The sequence below is a fragment of the Arachis duranensis genome, chromosome 10 (genome assembly GCF_000817695.3).
Source record: "Arachis duranensis cultivar V14167 chromosome 10, aradu.V14167.gnm2.J7QH, whole genome shotgun sequence".
Taxonomy (NCBI): Eukaryota; Viridiplantae; Streptophyta; class Magnoliopsida; order Fabales; family Fabaceae; genus Arachis; species Arachis duranensis.
Window position 1 is genome coordinate 93,950,695 of NC_029781.3, and position 17,213 is coordinate 93,967,907.

At 33.8% G+C, this 17,213-nt stretch overlaps 1 protein-coding gene across 1 annotated transcript; it reads left to right on the forward strand.

The window, feature by feature from the left end:
- The first annotated feature begins 14,566 nt into the window (after positions 1-14,566).
- Positions 14,567-16,171, forward strand: LOC107470866 (isoaspartyl peptidase/L-asparaginase). The gene is made up of 4 exons (XM_016090289.3): positions 14,567-14,748; positions 14,855-15,088; positions 15,211-15,297; positions 15,527-16,171. Exons 1-4 carry the CDS (start codon positions 14,587-14,589, stop codon positions 16,001-16,003), a joined length of 960 nt encoding a protein of 319 aa, XP_015945775.1. The 5' UTR covers positions 14,567-14,586; the 3' UTR covers positions 16,004-16,171.
- The last annotated feature ends 1,042 nt before the right edge of the window (positions 16,172-17,213 follow it).

The window sequence follows — 17,213 nt, forward strand, 5'->3', positions numbered from 1 at the left end:
GCAGATTACGGAGACTTGTATTGAGATTTAATTGACGTTGATAATGTAGCCTTGACGGCAATAGGAACTCCATTAAGAAACTCTAACAGAGCACTAGTAGTCTACTTTTAATACCTCATATTTATCTTTTAATATTAATATAATTTATTTTTGTATTTAAATATATTAATTTTAAATTTTTTTATTTTAAAATATCTTTTTCATATTATTTTTTTTCAAATACGATGACCATCTCTTCTTTAACAAAACAAAAAAAATAATTTGTTATAAAAATAATTTATTTAATCAACAATCAATTAATAAAGTATCAATAAATAAAAATTAAAATAGATCAACCAAACATATTTTTATTATTTTTAATGTTTAGAAATGAAGTCTATTCTTATAAACTAATCGCATTTTCTAAAATGTAGAAAGTTGAAAATAAAAATTATTTTCAAAAAATAAAAATAAAAAACAAAACAGTATGCTCCATGCTAAAATAAGTAGTTTAGTTCTCATAAGTAATGGTCTAGTTATTAATTGGAAGCGTTTGATCAATGATTCTGTTAGACTATTCTGAGTGTGTACATAAATAACAGATTCTTCTATCGTAATTTCAGTTGATACCTAATAATAATTAAATGTTTGGGACTTAAATTCACCGGTATTATCAAGACATATTATCTTTATAACATAATTTAAAAATGAGTAAAATAAATTTTTAATTTAATTATTTGAGTTAGCAATCTCGTAAATACCATGTTGTGAGTCCATAGTAAACAAACATGGAACCATCGTAAAAATACATCTATTAAAATTCTGAAATATTTAAATGGTCCACATGGTGGATGAATGGATCCACATATATCACCCTGAATACGTTCTAGAAAAGATGGTAATTCGATCCCAATTTTTTCTTGTAATAGTCCTATAATTAATTTTTCTTGAGAACAAGCAACACATGAGAATTAATTAAATTAAAGAATTTTATGTTCTTTTAGAAGATGACCAAAAAAATTTTCGATGATTCTTCTCATCATAATAGAACTCGAATGTCCTAATTAGTCATGAAAAATTGTAAATATATTTATATTTGTAAACTTCTGATTTACTATGGTATGTGATTCTACATTGCTAATAGTGGTATAGTACAAACCAGAAGAAAGAGCGGGTAGTTTTCCTAACATATATTTTTCACCTGATATCATAATTGTAATATAGAGATATTCATTTTCTTCTCTTATAGTTTCTACATGGTATCTATTTTAGCAAATATCTTTACAAATAACAAGTTTCTATGAGACTTAGTGCTTGTTTGGACGCTATCAAGGGCTTGTTTGCCTGAACTTCTAAGAAAAGATCTTTTCTCGAGTTATCTTTTTTTAAAAGATCTTATGAAAAAGTAAAAATAATTTTATGTTTGGATATCTCTTGCAAAAAGATCTTTTTATCTATCAATTATGTTTGGGTATAACAATATAAAAATATTTTTTTGTTTATTTATTACAGAAAAAACATCTTTTTTTATAAAGAAAAAAGATCTTTTAAAAAAAGATGTAAATTGTAACTTCTCAAAAAAGATATTTTTTTATTTTTCTAGTACTTTTACTTTTATTACTAGAAATTTACTAAACACGTAAAAAAAGATCTTTTTTCATTGAAAAATTATCTTTTTGTTATCAAGAAAATGACACCCAAACAAGCACTAAATTGATAAAAAAAAGATCTTTTTTTTTATTTTTAGTGTGTTTGGAAAATTTCTAATATTAAAAGTAAAAACACTAGAAAAATAAAAAAAACATCTTTTTTGAGAAGTTACAATTTACATCTTTTCTTAAAAGATCTTTTTACTTAAAAAAATATGTTTTTTACATAATAAATGAACAAAAAAGTACTTTTATCTTATTTTATCCAAACATAATTTATAGATAAAAATATCTTTTTACACGAGATATCCAAATATAAAATTACTTTTACTTTTTCATAAGATCTTTTAAAAAAAGATAACTCGAGAAAACTATAAAGCAGCATCCCCAAATTCACTTCACCCATTGCAGCCACCACAGGAACCATTGTGACCATAGTAGCAACATCAGGAACCGAACCTTCATCACCACCACCATTCAACAAAAGCCCCTTAAACAAACCATAAATATCACCAAAAAATTCCATTCTCCGAGTACACAAGCATAATCGAGTTCCACAAAACCAAGTTTCTTCAAGGCATTTTCTCAAACACCTTGAACGCACTCTCCAAATTCACTTCACCCATTGCAGCCACCACAGGAACCATTGTGACCATAGTAGCAACATCAGGAACCGAACCTTCATCACCACCACCATTCAACAAAAGCCCCTTAAACAAACCATAAATCTCACCAAAAAATTCCATTCTCCGAGTACACAAGCATAATCGAGTTCCACAAAACCAAGTTTCTTCGAGGCATTTTCTCAAACACCTTGAACGCACTCTCCACAAATCCACACTTACCATACATAGCAATAAGTGCATTTTCCACCAAAGAATCAGAGCACAGTTCTAGCTTCAAAGCAAGTGCATGAAGCGCTTCCCCGAGCTCCACCTTTATGAGCCTAGCGCAGGCCTTGACAGCACACGGCAGCGTAAAATTATCCAGCAGAAGTCCTGTCATAGAGACCAATTCAATGAAGAGCAAAATAGCATTGCGATAGAGTACGTAGCTGCTGATAAGCGTGGTTTAAAGGAATATGTTCTTCTTATTGAGAAAATTGTAGAACACTGAACGTGATTTGGAGGGTGAGCCGCATGCGCGGCGTACATGGTGATTAAGTGGGTGGTGAGAAGCTTGACAAGATCTAAAGAAAAAAGGAACCAAATGAAAGAGTAGGAGAAAAGAAGGAAGGAGAAAGGGAGGGGATCGTCGGTGGGACACTTATCGGAGAGTTGGAAGAAGATTTAGAGAGAGAGAGAGAGAGAGAGAGAGAGAGAGAGAGAGAGAGAGAGAGTGTGTGTGTGTGTGTGTGTGTGTGTGTGTGTGAGGATGATGGTAGCAGTAGAAAGAAGGACAATTTGGGATTTTTGAATAGTTTTTTAGGATTTGGGTATTTCTGTCACACGGAACCTATTTTTTATGGATATAATAGTCGTTTTCTTATTTGATAGGTACAATTGTCAGCGTTTGTATCATTCATGGGTACATATAGTAATTTCTTCTTATTTAAGAAGAATACTTAGTTCCTTTAGGTAATACTATCGTAGCTCTTCTGGAGCTTTCAGTCATTTTTGCACTACCAATAATCGTACTTATGTTTGTTTCTTCTGTAAAAAGTGAGACAAAATATCTTTTGTCTCTAAGTATTGTATGTGTTGAAGCATTGTGAGACATATTTTTTTATTTCTAAATTTGAGCGAAGCGTTAGATTGGTAAGACTCGTGCTAATAACGTGTTATGGAAATAAGGATTAGGGTCTGAAAGAAGAGGAAAGAGGAAAATGAATAAGGAGAATAATAGGTGACTCCATTAATAATTGTTGATCTATCTGTTATACTTCACACTTATCTACCCTATAAGTTAGCAACGTGTCAAATAACCAACAAGATCCTGATCTTTAAGTCAAACGGTTGTTACAGACTATACGCCTAGTTTGAAGATAATTAGGTCAAACAAATAGGACCATGAATAACAAACTAAATTCACCCTATAAGAAGGGGATAGGATGAAAAAGAGGTAGGCCGTTCACTCTGAATTGTAATATACTCATTTCATTCTTTTTCTAACTTGAGTATTGGAGTACCTTTGGAGGTTCCCACTACCTCTATTCTTGAAAATTTGACATATACCTCGTCTAGCTCAAGTGGAAGTAAATTCAACCTAGGATCGGAAAGCTATACCTCTCCCAAGACTTACTAGGAAGGAACATTTGGCTCCTACCGTGGGGCCAAAATTTCAAATTAACCCTTGAATGTTGTAGAAGGATTAGAGAAGGGGGTTAAATCTAGGCCTTCCTTTTATGTTAATGAAATAACCCTTTATAACAAACTTTCAATTCTGATTCTGTTTGAACTCAGCAGCGAAAAATTTTATGAGACAATTTATTTTTGTCTCATGAATATCAGAAAATATAACAGAGCAGAGGAGAGAGAAGCTGACACCATCATGTATCCTGGTTCAGTTGACTTGTGCAATGCAACCTATATCCAGTCTCCACCACAATAGTGGTAAAATTTCCACCATAGTTAAAGTATTACATACACCAATTCTACAGGATTGACACAATCCTTTCACTCTCAAGTTCTAACTTAACTTGACTTGGTTATGATTATACCTAACTATTCACTCTTAATGCCCACCCAACTAAGAAAGGGATACCTCACAGGTACAAGATACAAGACACAGACTTTACCTAAAGAAATATGAAATAACCCTAGACTTTTCTCTCAAGTGTATTACTCAGCCTTTTTCACTCATTGACTTTTACTTGAGTTCTCTCATTATGCCTTTTCATTCAAGAAACTATAGAAAGATAAACATTAAAAAAAAATTACAATCTGTAAACATGAAGGAGATTGACTCATCAACAGCCTCTTTGCTATGTGATAAACCAGATTTGCAAGCCTCTGATTCAGTTCTTCATTCTAGCGGAATACTCCTTTGACTAGGAAGCACTGTCCAAGTTGATGAACTTCTTCAGAGAATACTTCTCAGAACAAAACCTCAATACACTGGTTATCTCTCCTTGGCTTCTGAATGGTGAACCAACTTCTTTTGTATCTCCTTGCATGTTGCTAAGTTGCTCTCTCCTAGGTCAAATCTTGAGCTTTGTGCTACACCAACCTACCATCTCACTTTTTCCCATCAATCCTCAAAATAGAAACTTTGGTTTTGACCTTTTCTTGTTGACCGAAAGCCATAGAAACAAATGATTTCAATGGTAAACCTAGATCTTAGCCATTGAAAAACTACTTGGTTCCCAAGACATAATTTTAACCGTAGATACATAGCAGTATAGAACAGAAATCATCTTTCCCATGTATCCCAATATGGAGTGGCAGAGAGTTGAAGACGAAGAGAAGAAAATGAGAAGCATGTAGAAGGAAATAAAATTACCTTTAGCTTCTGACCTCTTCTTGATACAGATTGATGTGGGTGATTAGACTTCACCCTTTCTTATTTAACCTTCTTTTTCTTGCTTCTTTGGTGAACAACTTAGGAACTAAGCATTCTCTTTCTCTGATTTCTGACCAAGATGAAAAGTGAACGCTGCTTTTGGTGAAAGCAAATGAGAGGGATCAGCTTAGAGTGATGGATACGTGCTTAGATTGGTTTTGATTCATGCAACCCGTTTGATTCCTCAGCTTTGTTTTCTTTTGGGCTTTGTTTGTATTGTAGCCCACCAGCCTTGTTTTTATTTTCATCCAATTTGGGCTACTGTATTAATTTTTGGCCTGCAATACTCAATCTCAAATAATTAGCAACATATAATCATAAACAATCAACACTAATTATTTACTTTGCCCAATAAAATAATGTTTGTCATCATTAATTAATTTAGTTAATTTCTTAACTCAACAACCCTACCATCATCGTTTCTGCTCTTTTTTCACTTCTTTTTTTGCTAGTCACAACTTATGGCAGAAGCAACCCTCCTTCTCCTCCAACTCAAGCTGCGCTTCTGGCTATCAATGAGTCCTTGTAGGAAGAAGTCCAGCGCATGACCGAGCTAATAAACCAAAAGCAAGACAGCCAATGATGACGATGATGACCATACTGTAGAAATCAAAGCACGGTGATAGCCACCCTAAAGCCATCAATAAAGAAAACCAATCTCTTTTCAAATGAAGTTATGAACTTTCAAATGTCAAAGAACTTCACTCTGCCGATGATGCCTTATAAGGGAATTGGCGACCCTAACATCCATATTACTAAATTCTACTCAATGATGTTCATGAACGGTGCATCTGACCCAAGATTTTGTCATACATTTCTGACCTTCTTAGATGGTGCTGCCTTGATATGGTTTTCTAGTTTACCTAAAGGTTCTATATCGAGCTTCACTAAATTGGCCTACCTCTTCGTGAATAACTTTGCAGGTTCCAAGATCTATGTGCAAAACATGGACTATCTCAGCACCATAAAACAAGGATAATATGAGAGCCTCAAAGACTACATGACAAGGTTTGATAAAGCAGCCATGGAGATACCTAACTTGAATTTGGAAGTCCACTTGCATGCAATAAAGAGTGGGCTCCAACTTGAAAAATTTTAAGAAACTATAGCAGTGATGAAACCAAAGACGTTGACCGAGTTCAGAGAAAGAACAACAAGCCAAATTGAAATAAAGGAACTCTGGCAAATTCGGAAAGCAGAAAGACCTAAGCCCAGCAGAGAGAAGGACAAATAGAACAAACATCTGAAAAATAAGGCGGACCAAAAGCCATTCAAACTAACACCGAAGTTTGACACATATACTCTATTTAACACCAAAAGGGAAGACATCAAAGATATCTTGCACTCTAAATTGATCAATCCACCAAACAAAGCGAGAACTTATCAAGACCAATGATATATGGACAAATCTAAGTACTGTACTTTTCACCAGAACTATAGCCATACCACAGATGATTGTGTTATAGCAAAGAACCTCCTCGAGAAACTAGCCCACCTGGGCTTGTTAGACAAATACATAGATAGTCAAGGACAGAGGCAAAACACAACAAACCCTGGCCAACATTCAAAGTCAAATGACAATTATAGAGACAAAGGAAGAAAGGTAAACAAAAACCCTAATCAACCTTGTGGCATTATTAATTGTATTCCCGGTGGTTTCGCATGTGAAGGATGTAATAGCTATGCCAGAAAGAGGTCGTATAGGGCCATGATGTCAGTGATTGAGTCTGAACTGATATTAACCACCAACGTGAATATCCTAGAGATCACATTCAAACTCTTAGACTTCAAAGCAGTGGATAAAAATTTGGACAATCCATCACTTCAGGTTGGCGAGCTATTGGTGAAAAAAGTCCTTTTAGATCCGGGCAGCAGTGCAAACGTGTTGTTCTATTCTACATATCAAAAAGTGAAGCTAATTGACAAAGCCCTACAACCATCAATAGGAGAATTGGTAGGTTTTTCAGGTGAGCGTGTTCTGATACGAGGCTATATATGGTTACAAACAACCCTAGGTTAATATCCTAATTGTAAAAGCTTAGATATCCAATACCTATTTGTGGACTGTCAAAGCCCATACAACATCATCTTAGGGAGATCTTCTTTGAATACATTTGGTTCTATTATTTCAACTGTACATCTATGTGTTAAGTTTTGTACATAGAATAACAAAGTCGTCACAATCCACACTAATTAGAAAGAAGCCATGCAATGCTATAATGCAAGTCTCAAAACAAAACTTTCCAAGCAATCTAAGCAACAACACGTTCATGCAGTCTATAACTTGGAGAGTTTATCCCCCTTAACGGAGCTTGATCCAAGGACATACATACAAGACCGACCTATACCAATAGACAATTTAACCAAGGTGATGCTGACAGAAGATAAAAGCAAGTATACTTACATAGGAGATGCATTACAAGGACCGAAGAAAGAACAACTTGTCACACTACTACAGCAAAATGTTGAACTATTTTCCTAGACCTAGCAGACATAACGGGGATTGAGTTGAACGTCATTTGTCACAAACTAGCAGTTAATCCCTCAAGTCGCCCTATAGTTCAGAAGAAATGACATCTCGACACATACAAAAAGAAGGCATCCCTAAAGGAAACCCAAAACTATTGGACATTGGATTCATAAAAGAAGTCAAATTCACAAGCTGGTTAGCAAATGTAGTCATGGTTAAGAAACACAATGGCAAGTGGAGGATGTGTATGGACTTCACCGACCTCAACAAAGCATGTCCAAAGGACGCATATCCTTTACCCTGTATTGATAAATTAGTTGATAGCTCATCTGGTTTTCAATGTTTAAGTTTTATGGATGCTTATTCTATCTATAACCAAATACTTATGTATTCAACAGATCAGGATAAGGCTTTTTTTTATTACTGACTATGGTAATTTATGTTACAAGGTTATGCCCTTTGGGCTTAAAAATTCAAGTGCTACATATCAAAGGCTAGTGGATAAAATATTTGTCAACCAAATTGGACAAAACATAAAGGTATATATGGACGATATGGTAGCAAAGACAAAATTCGGCAGCAATCAAACCAATGATCTAAAAGAAATTTTTCAACAGCTCCAGCTATACAACATGAAGCTAAACCCAGAGAAGTGTGCCTTTGAAGTGCATGGAAAAATATTTCTCGGATTCATGTTAACTTACCGAGGTATAAAGGCCAACCCGGAGAAGTGCCCAGTAATCCTAGGAATGAAAAGTTCTCGGTCTGTTAAAGAAGTACAACAACTCACTGGTCGACTAGCAGCACTGTCACGATTCTTACCTTGGATAGCTCACTGATCATATCTCTTTTTCAAAACATTATAAAAACAGAAAGAATTTACATGGACAGAAGCTTGTGAGAAAGCTTTTATCAAGCTTAAAGCCATATTGTCCTCACCTCCAATACTCCAAAAATCAAAAAAGGTAAACCATTCTATCTTTACTTATCTATAACAAACCATGTTGTGAACTCTATTTTGATCACAAAGATAGATAAAGTACAACAGCTAGTTTATTTTGTAAGTAAGTCACTCCAGAATAGTACGGACAGAACATCCCCTAAGACAAATCCTCGCAAAACCTGAACTAGTTGGAAGGTTAATCATATGGTCTATAGAGATCTCAGAATATGATATCCAATATCAAACACGGGGAGCCATCAAGTCCCAAGTTTTAACCGACTTCATTGCAAAACTTACTCTCAATAACTCAACACCCAGTAGTGAGACATGGACACTATACATTGACGGAGCTTTAAACATGCAAGGTTCTGGGGCCAATATATTGCTTGACGATAGCCAAGGAACAATTATAGAACAATCCTTGAAATTTACTTTCCAAGCCAGCAATAACCAAGCAGATTATGAAGCACTTATAGCAGGTCTTGGATTAGCTCAAACACTCAGGATAACACATTTGAATGTCAAATGCAACTCACTATTGGTAGTACAACAAGTAACAGGTAATTTCAAGTAAGAGATATATTGTTAGAAAAATATTTATCTAATGTTAATAACCTCATCTCTTGCTTTTTGAACTTTAAAATCTTTCACATACCTTGGGAGCAAAACTGCTGAACTGATATTCTCTCAAAACTAGCAACTACTAGAAGTCAAACTCATCTACCGAGCTTATCGCAGCTAACACTGAATGAGCCCAGTGTTAGACTAATAGTTGTGTATATACACAGGAAGTATATTGGCGAGATATATTCATCAAATATCTACAAACTAGAACAATACCAGAGGATATAAAGGACAAACAAAAATTCAAAAGACAAGCTAATTTATTCACCATGATTAAAGGCGAACTATACAAACAAAGTTTTTCAAGACCCTTATTAAAATGTTTAAGCCAAGCCGACGTTAAACTCGCCATGGATGAAGTCCATGAGGAAGTATGTGGTATACACATAGGAGGATGAAGCCTAGTATCCAAAATCTTCAGAGCAGGATACTACTGGCCTACAATACAAAGGGATTGCATGAACAAGGTCAAAAGTTGTGACCACTACCAACGCCATGCCACCATTATCCACAATCCGGCCCAGCAACTACACACATCGGAAGTAAGTTGGCCCTTTAATAAGTGAAGGATAGATATCTTCGGTCCTTTTCCACAAACACCAGGTCAAGTTAAATTCTTAATTGTTGATATAGATTAATTTACAAAATGGATAGATGTTATACCCTTGGCAAAAATCAATTCCGAAAAAATTATCTCTTTTGTTTAGAAAAATATAATATGCAGATTCGATATACCTCACTCCATTATCACTAACAATGTTAGACAATTCATTGATAAGAAAAATTTTAAAATCAAACATCAATTTTCATATGTGTAACACCCTCAAACTAATGAGTTAGCTGAAGCCGCTAATAAGATTATATTGCAGGCACTATGAAAAAAATTAGATGACTCCAACGGACAATGGGCCAAGCTCATTTCGAAAATCTTTTTGGACTATAACACAATAGAACACTCATCAACAAAGGAGACCCCTTTTAGAGTAGTATATGGTTGTGATGCTACTATACCAGTTGAAGTCTTATATCAATCTAGCCGAACAAACACTCTCAATGGCAAAGTAAATACTGGACTCAGAGCCACTAAGCTAGACTCAATCGAAGAAATTCGAGACCACATGCTAATTCAATAACGTGCAACCCAACTTGCTATGACTTAGAAATACAACAAAAAGATCAAGTCAAATAAATTTCATGAAGGAGACCTTATCCTTCAAAAAATAGAAGAAGCACAGAAATTGCACAGCCATGGTAAGTTTGCTGCAAACTAGGATGGTCCATTCCGAATATCAAAAGTTAGCAGACGAACTGCTTACAAATTACAAACATTAGAAGGCAATGACTTGCCAAATATATAGAGCATTTATTCTTTAAAGATTTATTACAGTTAGTCAAGACAAGGTGATGTATTCTTTTTCTTATTGCCCAGATTTTATCCTTAAGTTGAGTTTTGCTAGGAGAAATTTTAACGAGACACACCTCCTGCATCTTCTACCTACGCAGGTTCTTTATCAATAAAAGTATTATTTTCTAACTTATTACTCATATTTTCTATTCTTTACCTACAAACCGATCTATAGCTCATCTGATATGCACACTTCACCAAATGTATTGGCTACAATCAAATTATTATCTCCTCTTTCGTACTACTCTAACAAACCATCATTTCAATCACTTTTACAATAATTCAAAAGTACTCCCACAAAAATTTATTCGAATAATTGCAATTTTTTAGATTAAACAAATTCTATCTCAAACCACAATCAAACAAGCACATTTCTCTCGCAAGCAATATACTTCAAAACTAATCACACAATGCTACACAATCCAATTCACAAAACAGCTAACACATACATGCTTGTTCAAAATATTTCAAAATAACAACTATACAGTACTAGGCTAAATCATACTATGGCCCTGAAGACAAACATTGTTCAAACAACTTTCCAAAAAACTGAATAAACAAAGCTAATTAAATACAGCACTCATCATGATGCACCCATATTCTTATCATCACCCTCTTGGTCATCATCAATAAGATCCCCATTCACAACCATTTTGCAGGGATCCACCGCAGATATATTAGTCTTTAGTGCAATAAACCAAATTTGCTCCACTGCCCTAGCGAATCCAGTAGCAAACATCTCTAACCCATGACTCCGTTTACTCTCTTCAGTACTCTCTCTCAACAATAAGCTCCACAACTCTAGCCTCCAACTCAATCTTCTATTTATCAAAATTTTTCTCTTTCTCTTCAAGCAACTCATGCTCTTCAACTCCTTTTCTTTCAAATCAAATTTCTCCAAAGAACTTTGCAATTCTTTTTTCTTAATAGATTTCTCTTCCACAATCCTATTCAGTTCATTCTCATCCACTAAAATACTTTTATGTTTTAGTTCACGGTTCTGACTTATGAACATCAACCGATCACCTATAACCTGCATATCAAAAACACCAAACTCAAACACACATTTTTCAAACATCCAATATAATACTTTTACTTAGTATACCTAGAGATATTGATCCAACACAATGTCACCAGCATCATTCACATGCTTTACATCAGTCGCAGATTGCACAGAATCATCAGATAATTGAGCAACGGGATAACGACCACTCCATACAGATGTTGCATCCTCGATTTCATCGAAGTTGTGCAAATCTTTTTTATTCAGGGTGAAAGCTTCTACTTCCCCTAAACTCAACTCCTTCAATTCACATTTCTTATTAAACAAATCTATCACTTGATCTTTTATAGCCGCAGCCTCAAGCTTTCTTTTTTTTGCACTCAATTTGTTTCTCTGTGGCTAATCAACTTCAGCCCCACTATTAGACTTCACAATAGTAGTAAACCCTTCCTTTTCCATATTCTTCGTTCTAAAAAATACACATAAATTTGTGGTCGACACCGTTAGAACTCTCTCCCCTGCACAAAACAAGAACACAAAATTAAAAAACACTTATACCATGCCAAAAATCCAATCACACACTCACACACTTTACCTATATATTCGACAACAACATCTTTATCAAACTCACATTTAAGTAACTCGGATATAGCAACAACCTCGATGATGAGATATTATTCACTAGAAACTCAACTATCATCTTATCTTTATATACCATCCAATCCATACCTAATATTTGCTTCGGTCGAGGATACTAAAATAAAGAAAATTTCTTTATCAAATACTCATCCAAATAAAACGGATACTTAACCTCCGCAGACCTCACCTTTACAACCATCCTTTTAAAACCTTTAAAAGATGACTTATATAAACTAAACACAATACGATTTGGAGCACTGCTTAGAGTTACCCACACTTTTCTTTTTACTCTCTTTGACTAAAATAGAGTAAAAAACACTTCTAATGACAGTTCCTCTTTTAGATAACTCATCAAAATTTCAAACGCCTTCACAAATGCTCAAAAATTGGGTGCAATTGCGAAAGTCACCTTAACTATGTCAACACACCACATTCAAAGGTGGTAAAGAAAAATTTAAATCCCAACTCCACAAACAAACAGGTATCTATAAAAAAAAATACTCATATCCCTCTTCCCTATGATATACACGGTCAAAAGCACAACAAGAGAGAAATTCCACTTTAACATTTTCCTCCTTGCTCACCCTCTCGAATGATTCTCTTCTCCCTATCTTCCCTTTCTCCTTCTTCTCTCTCCCCTCGTGTGATTCCCTTCTCCCTCTCATCCGTTCTCTTTCTTTTTTTATTTTATAATTTTTTTAGTTAAGAGTAATTTGGTAATAAAATTTAAAATTTAAGTAGACTAAGACTATTTTAAAATCAAGTTATACCTTAGAAATGATTTTGTATAAAAAAAATTAGAGATGAAAGAAATTTTTGACGTATACCTTAGGCTGCATTTGTTTTTGTAGACAGGACATGACATAACACTGGGACAGAGACACTAAAAATTATTTTTTATGTATTGTGTTTGGATACAATGGACAAGACATTAATATAATGTCTAGTATTATATTTGGATAAATATAAACAAGACTAAAATATCAGGTCAAATTATTAAAATAGACCTATCTAATAAAATGGATAAGATTTTTCACAAGATAATAAAAAGAAATAATAAAAAAATAATAAAAAATAACTATGGTCAAAAAAAGAAAAAAAATTTCATTAAAAATCGTGTGTCTACCGTGTCTATGTGTGTCCTTTTTTTAGGAGTGGATGCAAAAATAAAAAAATATCTGAGACATTGTATCTAATGTCCATATCTCTCTATCCAAACATATTTGTCCACATAAATAAAATAGCCTTAAGAAGCAAAAACATACTTAACCATAAAATTATCTATTATGAGTGTGTTTCATTAGCGGGTTGGTGGGTCTCGTGTTTAATTAGCTGCACTTGCACTGCACCAGTATTTTTAATTTCAAAAGAATAAATAAGAATAAAATACTAATGTCTATCAGTCTACGAATATAGATATATATACCAGTATTATTTTACAATATCTTAAATCTCGAAAATTACAAAATTGTACGAATATTATACTCAAGTTGCCATTGCATCCCATGTGGCTACAATTTTTGCCACCACATTTTTACCTATAAATAGTTTTACTCAACTCAAACAGAATAGAATTATTTCTCCTAAGAGCGTACCTACGATGTCGACAAAAAAAATGAAAAAATAACAAGATTTTGATCGTAGTAGCTCATCAAAATTAAATATTCTTATTAGTATGGCAACACATAAATTTTTCTACCATCTTAATTTTTTACTCTTATAGATAAATAACTCAACAACTTCTTTAGAAGTTAGAAATGAAAAGTGAGGTAACTTTCCTTCCATATTGCTGAACAACTACAATTAACCACCATGAGCAGTTTTATATATATTGTTGCTACTATTTTTGCAGAAAAAGTGTTTCTGTTATTAATTAAATAAAAATGTGGCTTAACAGGCACCGTGCTGGTGAAAATAACGATGGGTCCTTCGCGTATCATGCAAGTAATCTCACATTGGAGTCTCAAACTAGGTTTAATTATTATGTTGGTTTCTATAATTTTATTAAATTTGTAATTAAGTCTCTATATTTTTTTTAATTGAATTATTACGTTATTTTTAATTTTATAATTAGGTCATTTATAATGTAAAAAATACTATAATTAACTGAATATTTTTTCACAAATTAAAAATATTCGTAATTAAAAATCTAATTAGATATATTCTGTTAATTTTAATTTTTTTATATAAAAATGACCTAATTACAAAACTAAAAATAATATAGAGATCCAATTTAAAAAATATAAAAATCTAATTAAAAATTTAATAAAACTATAACACCTACCAGAATAATTACACCCTCAAATTACTATATAAACAATCCAAGAGAGTGAGAATTAGTGAATGTCTGGGTGAGTGAAACTTAGAGGGCAGATGGGTTGGGCTATTGCTCTACATGGCGGAGCCGGCGACATCCCACTCTCATTAACGCTGGGGAGCCGCTGGCCTCGAGAGGAGGCCCTCCACCACTGCTTACAAATTGGGGTGGAGGCCCTTAAAGCCAAGAAGCCTCCCTTGGATGTTGTGGAGCTTGTGGTAAGATTCAAACCACTTACCCTTTAAGTAAAAATTTCTAATAGTGCCAATGCTAAAATCATAGACTATTTAAGATGCTTAGTGCAATGAAATTTGTGTATTTTAGGTTCGTGAATTGGAGAATATTCCACAGTTCAATGCTGGAAAGGGATCTGTCTTGACAAACAAAGGCACTGTTGAAATGGAAGCTTCAATCATGGATGGAAGGACAAAGAATTGTGGAGCAGTTTCTGGGCTGAAAACAGTTGTCAATGCTGTTTCTTTAGCTAGATTGGTTATGGAGAAGACTCCTCATGTATATCTAGCATTTCATGGAGCTGAGGAATTTGCAAAAGAACAAGTGAGTTTTAGTGGAATCTTTTACATATTTTTAGAATCTAAAATCTCATTCCTTATTTGAATAGTTATAGCTTGTGTCTCATCTTTTACTAATGTCCATGGCATTCTTATTTTATTTATCAGGGCGTTGAAACTGCAGACTCAAGCCATTTTATTACTGCAGAAAATGTAGAAAGACTAAAGCAGGCAAAAGAAGCGCACAGGGTTCAGGTAAATATAGAAGTTAATTTTGATGTAACGCTAGGTCAGAAAAAATATCTATCTTTTACGTTGACCGTGTGACTGGCATAAAAAAACGAATAAGGTTGAACAATTATGTAAAATATTTTATAGTGTCGGTATATTAAAATTAAACTCACTAGTTAACTAAAAAGATTGTTTATTCTTAAAAAATTTGTATGTTTACATATCTCTATGTTTTGTGATTCACAATATTTAGATTGATTATACCCAACCCCTCCAAAATGGTACCAAAGAGGAAACATCAAATAGTAACGGAGAAGTTCAACTTGGAACTGTTGGTTGTGTGGCTGTTGATAGTTATGGTAATCTAGCTTCGGCAACATCCACCGGAGGACTAGTAAACAAAAGGGTTGGTAGAATTGGTGACTCGCCCATCATTGGTGCCGGCACATACGCCAATGAGCTCTGTGCCGTTTCAGTTACCGGCGAAGGCGAAGCAATACTGCGTGCCACGGTTGCAAGAGATGTTGCAGCCATGATGGAGTTCAAAGGTGTTTCTCTTGAGGAGGCTGCTAGCTATGTTATCCATGACTGCATGCCAAAAGGCACCGCCGGTTTGGTTGCTGTGTCCGCTACCGGAGAAGTTGCAATGCCTTATAACACGACGGGCATGTTTCGGGCATGCACTACTGAAGATGGTTATTCAGAGGTTGCAATTTGGTCTGCTTCCTAAATGGTGCGAGTAAGGAACACAGTAATTTTATGATATAATTATTATGCTCCAAATTTTGGCAACCTAAGTATGAGATTTCAGTGTATTTCTTCCTCGCATAAGTAATTTTTTTCGGATTAAGATGTTCATTTAGAAAAATAATGCAATTTGAATGCGATTGCCATATTATCCAGCTTTCTTCGATACTTATAGAGCAATAAATATTAATTGAGTAAACATCTAAATTGATAGTTAAGAAATTTCAAATCAAACACCTTGATTCCCAATAAATTTGTATTGCTTTAGAAGTTTCTGAAAATTATCCACCAACCATTGGTCTCTGAAGGAAATTAAATTGTCTTATCATAATTTTTTTGAATATCTAATTATTTTATAATAAAATTTATTAAAAACTTATTTATCTAGTATACATATTAAAATTTTCATTAAAAGCAACAGAAAAATTAATTTGTCTAACAGAAATAGTTCTTGGGGATATTAGAGTAATAAAAATTAGTTGAAAACCAATTTGAATATTTACTCTATCAATTATCTTAAGGTGTTTATGAGTTAGGCTAAAAGAAGAAAAGGACTTGAGCCATGAGGAGCCATTCTCTTCTCTCCCTTCTAACTCGCAAACAAGCTCTTACGTTTCAGTGCTGTCATGTAGAAACTTTATGGTGTTGAACGTTGATGTATACATCACTGGTAAATTACTTAGAAACAAATATACATATAAAAAAATAAAGTACAAGGCCATTAAGTCAGATAGAAAGCGTGCCCGTTTATGCAGAAACAGTATTCGTTTAACATTCAAACTAGTGAGGTGAAAAAGTATGTTCAAGTTCAACACAATATACGGAGAGGGATAAAGGGTTGCTACTTGCTTAGTAAATGTAAGGGGTAATTGAGTGAATTCACCTCGTCCGCAAAACTTTACAAAAACAAAAGTGGCCTAAATAGAAAGAAGACTGGCTTCTAAGTTCTAACTATTTACAATAATCACAAATAAGACATCAATTGGCTTGATATGAAGACAAACATAATACAAATGATTTTATATATTAAAAAAAGGACATAATACAATTGATTATTACAATAATCACTTAACAATCATCAATTGGCTTGATATAAGGCATAAAACAAATGATTGTGTAAGAAAAAGAAGACATCACAAAGAAGAAAGGGAAACAATTGTTTCCATTCAGTTACATCACTATTTAAAAGCTTA